At 38.3% G+C, this 15708-nt stretch overlaps 1 protein-coding gene across 7 annotated transcripts in view; it reads right to left on the bottom strand.

Moving 5' to 3' along the window:
• Positions 1-15708, bottom strand: part of MAST4 (microtubule associated serine/threonine kinase family member 4) — a 279747-nt gene that overhangs the window by 30817 nt on the left and 233222 nt on the right. For all 7 annotated transcript variants that reach the window (XM_033520373.1, XM_015653494.2, XM_015653495.1 and 4 more), the window contains 4 exons: positions 14365-14466; positions 9783-9915; positions 4231-4298; positions 1801-1886 (listed from right to left, as the gene is read on the bottom strand). In XM_033520373.1, the coding sequence (XP_033376264.1) occupies positions 1801-1886; positions 4231-4298; positions 9783-9915; positions 14365-14466 (389 nt within the window). The remainder of the gene's footprint in view (positions 1-1800; positions 1887-4230; positions 4299-9782; positions 9916-14364; positions 14467-15708) is intronic.

Here is a 15708-nt window from a genome sequence, read left to right as displayed (position 1 = left end):
GCTTTTCATCTGTTATTTTCCAGCTCTGCAGATCCATTTTTGTCTCTGGTTTCAGATGGACAGGTGAATCCAGTCTGTACTTCTTAACGGCTCTTTGAGCCTCCTTCTGGCTGTAACACCTATGGAGCAAGTGGCACAAGGAGGTGAAATGAACCTCTGCCTTCAGGTGCCAGGCCTACTCTGCTGACTACTGAACGCTGAGCTGCAGCTGCTCCTTCCTCTCCCCATCCCTCAGCTCTGAAAACTGCTCGGAACTGTGAAAGATTCAGTGACTCTCAATGCCCCTTTCTCCAATAGGGGCCTAACCCACACAGTTCTTTTTATCCTCCTCCAGTAAAAAAAAGAGATGAAGAGAAGAATGGAGGGGACTTAACATCTGCCAATAGAAGGAGAAAGGGGTGCAGCTAGGTAGGGAATCAGCATCTACTGCTAACTGCTGAGAGGCAGGCTTTTGAGGTACTGGGATAACTGGGAGAAGGTGAGATACAGTAAGCAGCAAATTTGTCTGTGAAGAAGTTCTGAGAAAACTAATTGAGCAGAGCTTGACTAGTGAGAAAATGTATTTGAGTATTTATATAACTTTAATGCAGATTATACTATTTTGTTTGGGCTTTTTTCTGAGTTATGAAAAAATGCCTAGACACAAGCAGCCTCCACACAAACTACCATGGCCAACAGTCTAGGCAGTACTAAATGCCTCCTGTTCCAGAACTCATGGCTACCTTTAACTAAAATCCATCAGAGAGCCCAACAGCCTCAGGCCATTCAGCAGTCACACAGAACTTGAATGGGTAGACTGCAGATGCTTTTTCTCCTATGTCCAAGATCCCTTCACAGAATGCTCAGTCCTAGCAGCTCACTGACACTTCCCAGCTCAAGCAGAGTCAGTCTCATGGGGTCAGTGCTGGAAAGTAGCACCACCTTCTTCCTCCGCCAGGCTCAATTGGCAATGGCTTCATCACTGTAAGATGGAAACTCTCTTTTTTGAGCCAGTTTACATCCTTTTTTATTCCAACAGGTTGCACAGAACAGTTCCTGTCTTGATACATTTCAGTGCAGAGGAGGAACCAAACAAGGGTCTAACAGATGGTACAGGACTAGAAGAGGGGACTGAAGACAGACATCACCACTGCACAGTACTTTCAGAAAATACTTTCTGTGTTCATTTCGAGGCCCAGGTTACCAGAATTTTGTCTTGGTCTTCTAGGATATCTTCAGATGACTTACATATCCTTGGCAGTAAGCTGTGCATTCTACAAGTATGCAGAAACAAACCAAGAAATAGCAATTCCTTCAAAGCTAGTTGTTAAAATCCGAGAACTAGAACAGCATCCACAAAGCAATAAAACACTGCTACCCTACTTCAGGAAATTTGTGTCTATTGCAACAATACTTCTAGGTCAAGTAAGCACTCATTTTTATCAATCTGTCTCCCTATAGATGACATATAATTCTTTCTCACATCTGCATAAACACAGACTTTTCACAGTATTATACAGGTGAACTTGAATCTGCCCTTTGATTTATTCACATTTCATCTTTAGCATGCTATCTGATTCTGAAAAATCTTTCAGATGTAATATTCAGTACTTTAATTTACTGCAGCACAGAGTAATTCATTACTGCCTAGAAAACTTTCCAAAACCTTGTGAACTTAAAATACTAGTAGTAAAACAAGAATGCAAAATGAAAAAAGCAGGGTGCAAACTCACTTCGTCACACAAAGATACCTGAAAAAAGAAATGGGAAATTAAGCAAAACTAAAATGCAAAAGAGCTGTCACAGTTAGGGATTACTCACCCATAAGCTCCATTACTAATCAGTTTAATTGTTTCAAAATCACTTTCCCGAGGTTTTCTCTGCAGCTTCAGCGAGGTATTAGAGCTCTTCAAAGAGATGAGAATGAACGAAGTTAATATTTTTTTTTTCAAAATCAGGCGGAAAAAAACCCAAACAAAAAACCAGATATCACCAGGCTGTCACATTTATGAGCCAGGTAAAAGCTCTGGACAGCCAGCCACACAGCCAGCATGGAGAGGGACCAAGGGGCTCCTGAAACAAAGCTGCTTCTTCATCAAGCAGGTATCTGCTGCACAGCAGCAAACTGTCCACTTCTCTCTATACACAGGTTACAGCCACAAAGGCTTCTGGAAGAGTAGTTACTGGCAATTCTTATCTGGAGTCATGGACTTCTGTGAATTCCACACAGCACTCGCTGGACACTGCCTTCCCATTTTAGTAAATTTGACTTTCGTATTACGACCTGGTAGCAACAAACTGTTGATGCATTCTTGTTCACTCAAATAAACTTTGGCACACTTCAAACTAGGGTTAGGATAGAGTGTGACATAACAGGAAAGATGGTGAAAAGAAACAAAATCAAGAGAAAAAGACGGAAAATAAAAATGCATTAATTCTACCTCTAAAGAGGTCACTTTAATCTACTTCTTTGGCAGAACTTTTTCAAAACCAAGTTACCCCAAGTATGACAAAAGCTTTTTTCTGGTTTGAATTTTTAATTAATCTTGAAGGTGTGTGAATTAGAATTGGGTTCAGGGGGAAGAGACAAAGGCACAGGACTCCAAATGCAGACTTCCAAACCCACAAGATCTTTTTCAAATGTCTTTTGAATCTCTAAGAAATTCTGTGATCCTTATCCATGTAAGTTCAGTAAGAGAAGTTGAAAGTAGACCTGGTTGAAACATTTTTAATTACAGGCTTGCTAAAGACAATTCAGTGCAAGACTAGTGAAAATGTTAATATAATGAACTACACAGCAGCTGAAAGAGAGGACTTACTAAATTGTTCAGCCCACTTGTCTGCCAATACAGGATTCTTCCTAATTGCTATTCCTGATGTCCTGTTGTTGAAAGTTATGCTTCCTGTCACTTTGCATGTGTGTTTATTCCATAGCTACATTTTGAGATGTTTCCAAATATTCCCTCTATAGTTTTCTTTACTGATTTAATCATCTCCCCTATTCACATTTCTTTATTACATCACATTAGCCTTTCTCTATTTCTTCAGCATTCACACAACACAAATAACTTCACAAATAACACAAATAATTTCAATTGCTTAGCTAATGCTAAGCCAGTTTGCACCTAAGATTCAGTTAATTACTTTGACACTTCCCTTATGCTTTCTAGTTACTCTGTCTTTTCTCCAATTTGTCAGTACTGTTGCACTAAATGTTGCCCAGGTCTAATACAGTATTTTAAATGCAGATGAATGAAAGCAGCAGAAGAAGAAACACCTTTTTTGTCAATTACAGAATCCTTCATAAGTGGCACTTTGGTAAATGTTAGAAAATATCCCAAAATAACATGACATGTAGCAGAGAATGATGTCTTTTCTGTTATGTATCAGAAAAGGTCTAACAGATAATCCACATCTGCTAACATTTGTAAATACTTGTTAAGTACCATTGAATTACCTAGACATCCCCTAAAACTGCTCTAGTTTTCATTATCCACTTTCACTGAAAATCAGGACTAAGTTGTTAGAACTTCATCTACTCTGTTGACTGAAATCCAAGGTCTAAGAACCAACTTTTAGAAGTAAGAATTTAAAATAATCGCATTAAAGCCCACAATCAATGTGTCCAACTTGCTTTTCTTTTGTCATCCTGAGAAAACATCTCACAAAATATTAGCGTAAGATACCCATTGCTGCAGGCAAGTGTTTCTGAACATAGAGTCAGAAGAATGATGCAAAACCTTTCAAACTGTAAAATAATTTCCTGAATCCAAGCTATTTGCTAACTTACTCATTTCTTCCTGGTCTCTTCACTGGATCTGTTCAGAATCTCTCAATCAATTTGACCATTAGCTGCCTCTGTGAGTGGACTGTTTTAAAACCTCTTTAAAATACTTTGTTTTATTAAATAGTTTACCAATACTTCTAAAAGAAAAAGAAATACGTTGATTAAATAGAAAAAAGAAGAAAGCAGTGGTCGATTTTGTGGTAAAGTTATTACCACATGGTAAACACTAACTTTGTGGAAGATGAAGATACTGAGATATGTAGGGAAATAGGTAGAAAGCTTGCTTGTATCTTTTGAAAGCCTTCTGCCTGAAGAGCTTCACAGAATTAGTGTGAGTATTAACCAGTGTTTATTCAATCTGTTTACACACACCAGCAGAAAACAGAACAGGCAGGGTTGGGGGAACACACCAGATTTTCCTTTCTCACATTCAGCAAAAGCAGCAACATAACAGGAAAGCTTACATTTATTGATTCATCTGCTTCCAGAGTTTCTGCTGTCCCACTGTCACAATTAGCTAGCTGAGCAATTTCTGGAAAGAAAAATTAAAAACTTCATTGTTTACTGTGAAAAATACAAAACTAAATGAAGCACAGAAAATGTGAGAAGTGACACCTTTCTGGAATACTTAATAGAAAATGGTGTCCTACCTGTAGCACTTGACAAATAACTTTCAGGGCATCGCTAAACATATATTAAAAAATCCACCCAGAAAATGAAGACTTGCTCTTCAGTGCCTATGTAACAGTCTTCCACTGAAGCAATTAAGATTAGCCACGAAGCAATGAAGAGCAATACTGTTTTCACTGCTGAGACCGGGGAATTCCAGGAGCTGCATGCCAACTGAGCACTAAGGGAAAGACAGCACTAATCTGCTAAAACTTCTGAGTATCTTAGCTCCTAAGGGGTTAACAGTAGGCCCCATCCTTCTCAGGCTCCTCCATAGTTACAGCAAAAGTTTCTAGTTTAGACTTTAAGATGGACTCTAAATATTTTGCTTCTTCTACAAAGAAATGCTGATACGCCTAGCAGAATAAGCTAAAAGCCACTTTTGTGGAAACTTATCATTTACAGAGTGACTAACAGACATGACATCTCCAGGAAAGTAAGATTTTCTTGATCAGGTTGTCCCTGCCAAGGTCAACCTCTGCTGCAGAGCTCCAAAGCCCAGCTTGTTCTTCAGGGTGGATAGTAACCAAGAATTCAACTGGGTAAAAAAAGCTAAACAGGACAGCCAGTCACGAAAAGACCCCAGCAACCATATACATATTTAATTATATATCCTACATAGCCAAAGATGCAAATTTTATCTCAATTATGTGCTGGGAATCAGAAATAAGACCACCTTAAATTTGCAAGATTTGTTTTTATCTCAGGACTGTTAACTGAATTTGTGGCTATGAAATATAACTGAATATTCACATAGACTATCTAAACTGTTTTTCTATATAATAATAAGTGATTTTCAGAAGTGAAATGCTCCACAATACTTACCTGCAAATTAACCACATAGATAATTTTCTGTTGGAACAGCTAAAGATTTAAGGAGAAATTCTCATTTCTAACCATTATACAAACTGAAGTATGGAGTAAGTGTAAGAAAAAGAAGAAAATAGAATGTCACTTCAAAAGCCAAACAGATCCTTCAAATATTAAAGAAGCCAAAAAGTATTCAAAAATTTAAGTCAATAAACAGTGAAAATTGCCCACTAAATAAACAAACAAAATCTCAAAGAAAAAATTTATATAAGCTGAACATGAAGTGGACTTTCCAGTCAAAAGTCACAGTTTTATGAACATGGGGATTTTAGAATAGAAGTTCTGATGAAATCTTTTTTGTATGGGCAAGAACCAAGCTAGCTGAAATAATATATTTTGACAGCCTTCTCAACTGAAATTACTTTCATAAATAGCAAATCAAAATAATCTTTTCTGAAACAAAACTTTTGCAAAGTAACCATTAGCTGAGAAATCCATATTATTTGCAAGCGGTAGGTACTAATGGGATGGAACCAAGAGCCAGCTTTCAAAACAGGGAGCTATGGAACCATTTTGCAATGCCTGAAGAGATTTTTCAAACTCATCTAAATACCATTAAACATCTGTCCTTTTTCTTTCATTGATTTAAACCATTTCCAAAGACTCATGATTCAAAAAGGTAAAGATGGTAATTTAAAAAACATGGAGAAAAATTTCTCCCCAGGGAACTCTTCAAAAATGCAGCCACCAGTCTCTGCTAAGTGATGAATCTGTTGTGGTATTGCTTTCAGTATAGTATAAATTTATCTAGCATTATCTCCAAATAATGCAAGCATCATTTCACTCAAAGAAAGGACTACAGTTATGACTGCAAACAAAGGAGGGAAGTAGAGAAAAGTCTAAAGTAGGTAGATTTTCCCTGCAGACGAAATAAAATCCTTTGCATGAACGTTTATGAACATTGAAGACATAAATTAACATCTTGGTTGAAAATACAATTCTGCATTACAGGATAAGTAGTACTACTGAGGTGCACTTTTTTTTGTTTTGAAAAATTTGGTTCTGTTTTTTAAAAAAAAAAATTCTATTTTTATATAAAAGGGTTTTAAGGTTCTTGAGGATGATCTTCCCATAGCATTTTTATAGTAACAAATACAGTGCTCCCAGTAATTCTCTTTGTAAACCATTAATTCCAGGGCATAAACCCATATAGTGCCCTTCTTTTATTTTTGCTTAAGTAGTATCCCTATATATAGAGGGATTTTTTTCTTTTATTTACATCAAAACCAGGTCACTTAAAAAGTCATTGTACAGTGATTTACACTGCTTATAAATATTACTTTTTTTGGAGTGTGGGAGGAAAGCATTGACACAAATCAATGAATTACCTATTACAAATACTCATTCACATTAATCTTCAAAATAAAATACTAAATAATTCAATTGCTCAAATCTTCAACTGAACCAAATATCAGTAATCCATATCATATACCACTTTTACTGACAAACCACACAGACCATTTTTCCTTCAGAAAAACCCCAAAACCCAACATTTCAATTATCATTTGAATGCTTCAAAGTTTGTGATTATATTCATTAATATTCAGGTTATTAAATATAGCAAGACGTGTCCTACATGCTCCAATAAAAAAAAATAAATCTTAGTTAAAGAAAGCAGTATTCTTTATTTATATACAGGCATTTGTTTCTAGACCTCTGTAACAAAAAACTGTTAAAAAAAAATTCAAAGTTGTTATTAAACTTGGGTAGTGACAGATTATTGACTACTGCAGAGGAACACTTTTATCCAAGTGGCCAGGAAGAATCAGTAAGAAAGATAAGGTTAACTGGTAGAACCAGAGTCAATGATACAAAACTCTCAACCCACACTCCAAATTAAATCTTGCATACTTGATTAGTGAAGAATTATTGATGAAGTGTCTGTTTAGGACAGACCAAGAGCTCACCAAATCCAGAAAACAATGCTTTATCTTGAAGAGAAATTCAATACTTCTTGATCTTTTCCAAAACCAAAGGGAAAAATGTATTTATGTATATTTTCCCAATTTATCTGGCTTCCTTTGCTGCACTCCAAATATAAACAAAAAGCATCAAAGCTGTTAATCTATACCTCAGACAAAAAATAATACTAAATTTGGATGAGGAAGTTCTGTGAAGATAGGAAGTGGCTTAATAATAAGCTTGACTTTCTTTAGATCTGTTAATATAACATCAATGTCATCTGTAACAATACTCAATCTAATTTAATTAGAACTAACCAAATTGCTGACACAACTGGCAGTGCTGAACTTCACAAACTGCTTTACATCAGGTAAAGAGTTTTAACACACGGTATACTATTTTTCTGATTTAACATGTGATCTTACACCATGAAAGCTAGCAAAAGAAAAGTTCTATCATTTTTTTTTTTGCTATTATTTTGTTATCAAGCCCTCTCCTAGTCCTGGTTGATAACACAGCACACAAGCTGATTGGCATCAGTTAGGCTCATTTTTCCATGATGGCATTTCTACTAATTTCTTCCAAACTGCAGAACTATCACTGAACACAGTGAACCAATTTCTATTGAAAATTTCTATTTCCAGTGACAGAACCTGGTCTCAGGGTGGCAAAGAAGATGATATGACTAGGACACAGAAGTAATTTTAGTTTTTTCAGTGATGTCCTTAAAAGAACCATAACTTCTAACCTTGGGTTAGAAAGGACCTAGAAGATCTTGTTCTAAACCTTCTGCAATGGGCTGGGACACAGAATCACAGTATCCACTAAGTTGGAAGGGACCCAAAAGGATGATGAAGCTCATCTCCTGGCCCTGCACAGGACCACCCCCAAGAGATACACCACGTGTCTGAGAACTTCTTGAACTCTGTCAGGCTGGTGCTGTGACCGCTTCCCTAGGAAGACTGTTCTAATGCCCAGCCACCCTCTGGGAGTAAACCTTTTCCTGATGTCCAACCTAAACCCCCCCTGACACAACTTCTGGCCATCCCCTTGGGTCCTGTCACTGCTCACCAGAGATAAGAGATCAGTGCCTGCTCCTCCTCTTCCCCTCATGAGGAAGTTGTGACTGCAATGGGGTCTCCCCTCAGTCTCCTCCAGGCTGAACAGACCAAGTGACCTCAGCCACCCCTCATACGCCTTCCCTCAAGGCCCGTCACCAGCTCTGTTGCCCTCCTTTGGATGCTTTCCAACAGTTTAAGGTTTCTCTTACATTGCATTGCTGAAAACTGCCCTCAGTACTCGAGGTGAGGCTGCCCCAGAGCAGAGCAGAGTGGGACAATCCCCTCCCTTGCCCGGCTGGCGATGCTGTCCCTGATGCCCCAGGACACAGGTGGCCCTCCTGGCTGCCAGGGCACCGCTGGCTCACATTCAACTTGCCATGGACCAGGACTCCCAGGACCCTTTCCATGGCACTGCTCTCCAGCCTCTCACTCCTGTCTGTCTGTACATCCAGGGTTGTCCCATCCCAGGTGCATGACCCGGCACTTTCCCCTGCTGCATTTCATATGGTTGATGATTGCCCAGCCCTCTAATTTGTCAAGGTCTCCAGGCAGGCCCTCCTGGCCTGGAGGGAGTCAACAGCTCCTTCTAGTTTTGTATCATCTGTCAACTTTTTATCCCTCCCAGCCCTGTTCCTGAGGCATTTATGAAGATATTGAAGAGCACAGAGGCTAAGATGGTGCCCTGAGGAACCCCCCTAGTGACAGGTCCCCACTCTGATGTCACCCCATTCACTGTAACCCCTTGTGGCTCACCCACGAGCCAGCTGCTCTCCCATCAAATGATGTGTTTATGCAGCAGGACGCTGTGATAGACAGTGTCAGATTGCATCAGCTGGCTTCCCCTGATCAGTTAGGTGGGTTACTTTCCACTAGACCAGGTTACTCAGAGGACCATTCTGTCCGGTCTTACACACTTGCAAGGATGGGGCACCCACCACTTCTTTGGGCAACATATTCCAGTGCCTCACTGCTCTCATATTAAAGAAAAATTCTGCAGTGACAATGCCTTCACTGAAACCTAAGTTCTCCCTAAAAAAGCACCCAGCATGGACTCAAATTACACAGAAAATTGATGGAATAGTCTCCTAAAAGACTCCAAGATGAAGGAACCTGGGAGAACTGAAAGGCAAACAACCATGCAATCATGGGTCCTTTGTAACCGTGCTTAGATAACAATCACCATCAAATTATTCCAGTAAATTTCAGCTAGAGCTGCAATGAGGAAGTTGCATTGTCAGGCTGGAAGATGAGTGGTATCACTGATACAGTGTATTTGTGTATTTTTAAAATCCAAAAGTTTTTAAAATTTGCAAAAAAAAAAAAAAATCCATTCTGAAAAGATTGTCTTTTAAATATGTTTGAGCTTGTGAGAGTACAGTGCAAGTCCACAAACGCTTGTTCTGCTACCATCTTCACCTTGGCCCTTTTCAAGTGCACATAGGTTAGCAGAATGATAGAACACATTGAGAAGGAAGAACCTAGAAATCTATAGCTATACCAACAGATTCACTTACCTTCCAGAGGATCTTTATTTAAGCCCAGCTGGCTAATAATATATCGAGGGATGTCTGTTTTAATGCCTTGCCCCTCTTTAGCATGGCCCTCAGCTGCTTCCAAAAGATAGTAAAACTCTTCGGGATCAAATTCCTAGAGGAAAAATAATCATCGTTTTCTCAGTTGAAACTGGTTCCTTAGGTTCTAACATAAAAACTTCCTTTGCTTCTTCCAACTCCACATATATGGCATTTTCCTACTAAGAACAATACCACTTTTTTCTATTACTAGTAGTCTATTAATCTATTCTGTTTCTTATACAGTGTAACATGCTGTAAGCAATGGAATTGTATGTCATTATTTCAGAGCACTACTTTATATGAATAGTTTGTTCTTTGCCATAAAAACTTCATACAATACTGAACGAAATGACCAATAACCATCACAGTAAGATTTCAAATAGACTATCTCCCTGCATGTGTTTGGTTATAAAAATCCACTATGACTATGTAAGTATATTGCACTATTCTTTTTACTTTTGAAGTAGTAATTTCAAGTCTTTCTAATCAATATATATGCACTGTTTTTATGGAAAACACAATTAAGTAAATAACTAACTTTACAATGAAGATAAAATTGAAACGTGATTTAAAAAACCTGAGCTTCATTGATCCAATTGTTTCAAATCCAGAAAAGAAACATTCTCCTGTGGAAACTATCCATATTACAACTATAATTCATAACATACCAAAAAAGGCAAGTCTCAACAAGGAACAAAAAGCAACAAAAGAACAGAAACTCAAAACTCCAATTTCTCTCTCTAATAGTATGAATTCACACCAAGACATTTGTTCATGATTATTTTATGATGTTTGTGCCTATAGGTGCAATCCTTAACAGAGTTATAGTCATCAGTCATTAATATAACAAAACAGACATTTTCCTCGAGTAGGTGAGCTCTGTCACGAACACATGTAGAAAGAAGTCAGGCAGACTGCTAAGATACCTAATTTCCTGGCTGTTTTGCAGCCAAACATAACTCCACAGCATTTCAGACTAGACACTGAACCACAAGGGTCCTGTCCTAGATCATCAGGCTACTCAGGACTTGGAAAGTTGACGTCCCAACCCAGAATACAGATTGCGAAATAAATACCATGCTTCATTTTGGAAGCATCGAAACTCCTGCAGCTAACAGGTAAGTCGTAGCATGTCTTAAATAAAATATCTTTGGAATTTTCAGTCTTTTAGAAACAATCTTAGTTTCAGCTGTGTCATGAAGTAATTTTCATCATGTTTACAGCCTACTGAAAAGGCCTTACCTCAAACCCATGAATTCTCCAAGCTGACTTACCTTAGCTCAAAGTCTCAGGATGCTGCAAACCTTCCCAACAATCTGAACCAATAACTAAATAATATGTGCTATTTTAGTCTTACTCTCCTCATCTTACATGATGTCCCCAGCTGTATCTCTAACATGTTACCCCTTGGCACTAAAGCAGCCAACAGCATGATTTTATGTGCCAAGATTTCTCTTTACTTTTGTCATGAAAACATTATCATCTCCTCAGCTGCCACAGTGGCAGATACACAGCTTCTCCTCCACTTACTAACAGGACAAGGCAATTTCACGACAGATAAGTTTAATCATATGAGAGTGTGTGTGTATGTACACATCTAAACAAACACATATACATACACAGGTCTGAACAGTGAGAAGCAGTGAATTTATTTTCTGTTCTTCACTTCCAACCCTGCATTTCATTTTCCATATACAAATGGAGAAAAATATTTAAATAATTGACAGTAGGTCTTACTATCTATGAAACTGTAAAATCTTTATTCATTATGATTATCAACTATAAACTAAAATAGGATTTTACATCCTATGAACACCTGAGACAAGACCATCATCAGAAAACTGACAGTTTTACTGCATGGTATCTGAAATGTCTGATGACCACAAAGCTGGATTTATTTGCTAGCATTTTACGAACTTTCTTATAGAGGCTGAAGTTTTCCACACATAGTATCGATTTCAGACAGATATTCTAAAATTTCAGACAGTAATATTCAAAAGTTTCTGGAGAGACGCTACAGAAAAAAAAACTGTTTCTATAAGTTTAAAATTATGTTTATGATCTGGGTTTAACACCTTGCATGAAAAATGTATTGTTGTATGATCGTGGGCTTAAATTTTTTCAAGCTACCTGTATCTGTAGAAATATAGGATGCAAGGTTGTTACAATCCAGTTTAAACTTCCTGAACTGCTTGAAGTGAGAACTCTTGAAGCAAGCTGTCCTGGCTTTCCCTGCCACTGAAACTCAACTCTGAAGCTCAACTATGAGAAACATAGTTGAGTTTCTGGCCCTTGCACCACTTGTTTTCCACTGACTTCAGCATGCCCAGCAAAAGGAGGGCTGCAGGATGAACATCACTCTCCTTGAATGGTAAGGCAGAGCAAGTAGCCTAGGATAAAATCCCAGTGGCAGAAAGTGGAAACTAAGTGAACAGAGACTAGATGGTCTAGATCCCATTAAAACCTGGCACTTAGGGAGAATAAACTAATAGGCAAATAGACTACCAGGAGAGAACGTGAATTGGAACCACAGAATCATCATGGTTCAAAGAGACTCATAAAACCATTCAGTCCAACCATCCATCCAGCACCACCACTGTAACCCCTAAACCACTGAACCATCACCCAGCACAAGATCCAATCACCTCTTGAACACCTCCAGGTAACTTCACCACCTCCCTACACAACCTATTCCAAAGCCTGACCATTCTAACAGGGGGAAAAAATTTTTCAAATATGTAATCTGAATCTCCCCCGTCTCAATTTAAGGTCATTTCCTGTAGTCCCGCAGGCACCATATGAGAGACCCACCTGGCAGCTTCCTTTCAGGGAGCTGTAAGAGCAATAACATGCCTCCTGAGCCTCCTCTTCTTGAAACTAAACAAACCCAACTCCCTCAGCTGCTCCTAGGTACATTTTCTAGACCCTTCATGAGTCTTGCTGCCCTTCAATGGACACACTCCAGCACCTCAATTAGAAAGCTAATATAGAGAATGATGATGCTGGGAGCAAGGGTTGATGGGAGAAAGCTAGCAAGCCTGTAATGGAAAGATGTAAAGTATTGTTAACAAGTCTTGGTCTGACTGCCTACAAGATCATTAAAGAGCATTTTTGGGTATGTGATAATAAAGAAGGAAGCAAAACAGAGAGGGAAAAAACAAGGATATAAAAAACTGGATGATGTATAGAAACATAAGCCTTGTAAACAGAGCTTGGAACAACACATTAGACATGGAATAAACATGGAATCAGGGAGGAGTAAAACAAGTTTGGATTCAATGGCAAAAGTGGGACATGCTAAGGTGGTTTTGTCTCTAAAGCCTTCTTTTTTGTTTTGTTTTGGTTGTTTTTTTTAAACATCTCTTTCATGCTGATTCAGAGCACATATCTTATTTTTAGATCCCTTCTGAACTGCAGATCATGAACAAAAAAGCGACTGGGAACACTGACACTCAGTGTTTCCAAAACGAAATAGAGGCAGCTCTCTAAATGCCCATGGCCAAGCCGAATGAGTCAGGGTGTGGAATAACTGTGCCACAGATTAAGGGACATATCACAGAGGCAAAATCTAGCTCAGATTCAGTGCAATGCAAATGCAGTTATGACAATTTCAGGCATAACTTGAGTCTAGCAACAGGCTGGCTTCCACATAAGGCCTGTCAGCCTCAAATAGCTGTGTGCGGCATCAACACTGATCTTAGTATTGGCAAGCAGAGTGGCTCAAAGTCAGCTCAGGCTGCCTGCCAGGCCTTTTGGACTCAGATTGGCTCTGGCATGGTATTTGGGTGTCTACACCATCCTCCTGTGTACACTGTGTTCTGCAAGTGTTTATAAGTTCAACTGAACAACTGAAGCACACTGGCTCTGTGTGTAGGAGCAACTTCCCGCACCTGAGCCATCCCAGCTCCCACAGCACAGGCAAGAAAAGCAGAAACACACCCACACAGCTCACACAAATTAACCCAGTCTGGCAACATCATTGCTGTGCTCATGCATAAATAAATTAATTCTTCTACTCCTCCTAGTACCCACTAAAACACAAACTACTCATGTATCCAGACAGCCTAATCTTCTGCTGCTCTTATCACCAGATCAGGTACTGCAGAGCTGACCTCAAGCTGTTTATAGATCTGGCAGCTGCTGAGTGCAACAAAACTATGAAACTGTTAAGAAATGAGAAAATCACCAAGCAATTACAATTCCGGAACAGTCCTCCCAAGAAATGGAGAAGTCTAACAAAACAACACAAAAAGCCAACTGGTTTTAAACAGCAGCTTCCTCAGCTGACGAAAAGGATGCTACACCATAGTATCTGCAATATAGTAGGGAGCCAAACAAGACTTCAGGAGGGTCCTGCCAACATATCCAATAATAGAAGTGGAAAGGATCCCACTAACAATGAAGCCCTACCACATTGTCTGACATGTTCCAAAAATCAATTGTAAAGAGACTTGAATACTAAATCAGAGAACTGCCTACACTACTAAGTGAAAAATACTACTCATAGTAAGCAGGACCTTACCAGGCATTCCAGTAAGCGAGCAGGACGAGCAATAACTATCAGGATTTTTCGAACAAGTTGTTTAATAAACGCCATTTCTCCACTCTCTGATCGCTCTTGTGCCTAAAAGATAAAAATAAACTCATATTAAACCAAATCACATTCAATGCACTGCTTAGGAAAGCATGTATGATATTCAGAACACCTGTAGAGTTTGAAACATATACCTGATAAAAACTGATCATCAATTTCAAGATGCCAGCAGAGATTACAAAGATCTGAGCAACACTAACTTCTGTTAAAATAATCCCAACTTTAAAACTTTGTAACAACACTGTAATAACAAAAGTGTCTACAACAGAAAAACACCTACTTCTATTTTTTTCTTGTTTCTCAAGCTTACACAGTATTAGTACCATCAGTTTTACAAATTGATATGATGTATCATTACTGATCAACACGAATCTATATACATTATGGTCCTACCTCGATTTGTTAACAATGTTAGGCAAAAATGAAAAATAACATAACGAACAGTAATAGATATAATTAACATCCATCCCAAATTCATACTGTGGCGTTTTGGTCAGTCATAGGAAAATGACAATTTATATGTAGATATACATACAAAAAACATAAACTTGCAGAGAAGCTTCATCTAAAGGTACATGTAGAAAGGATAACAATAAAAATTGAGTTCTACAAAGATTGCAAAAGAGAGGGTGAAGTGCTATAGAAGAACACATACAGAAAAAATACTTTTAGACGGTTTAACAACATCTGCTCAATGGTCTGAACTGCATTTCAGGTTTCTTTTAGATGTTCACCTCTAAGAACAAATTACATTATTTAAGGATGCAAAGGAACTGTATCATTCCTCTTCTCATTAGGAATGTACTAATAACCCTTGCCTCAAATATCAAACCATTTCCTTGCTCTGAACAGTAGAACTCACAGACTTAATTTTCTTAGCATCTCTTGCTTATTCAAAACCACAAAGAAAATAAAGATTAACACAAAATTATTACTGAGGACCAATAATTACTTTTTCTATAATAGATTACATGTTTGAAAAAAACGTTATGAAAACAGGAAGCTATGCATATTGCTCTTAATGTAAGTACCACAATCTTAAAAATCACCAAATATGTAAGAGGAATTAATTTGTGGAGTTTAAAAAAGGAATAAAAGAAAATGGCACAAATGTCATCTAGCAGGCTGCAAGAGGTTTCAGAAGAACCTTAACTGGACAGAAGCATAATTCCGACCATTTTCAACTCAGCTCAAGTAAAACTGTTCTGTAAACAAAACACCTGCCTATTTTAACCACCAACAAAATTTTAAGCACCTTTGTAGAGTTTTATG

Source organism: Parus major, chromosome Z (genome assembly GCF_001522545.3).
Source record: "Parus major isolate Abel chromosome Z, Parus_major1.1, whole genome shotgun sequence".
Classification (NCBI taxonomy): domain Eukaryota; kingdom Metazoa; phylum Chordata; class Aves; order Passeriformes; family Paridae; genus Parus; species Parus major.
The sequence above is the reverse complement of the archived record's forward strand: the minus strand, read 5'-3'. Positions and strand labels throughout refer to the sequence as shown.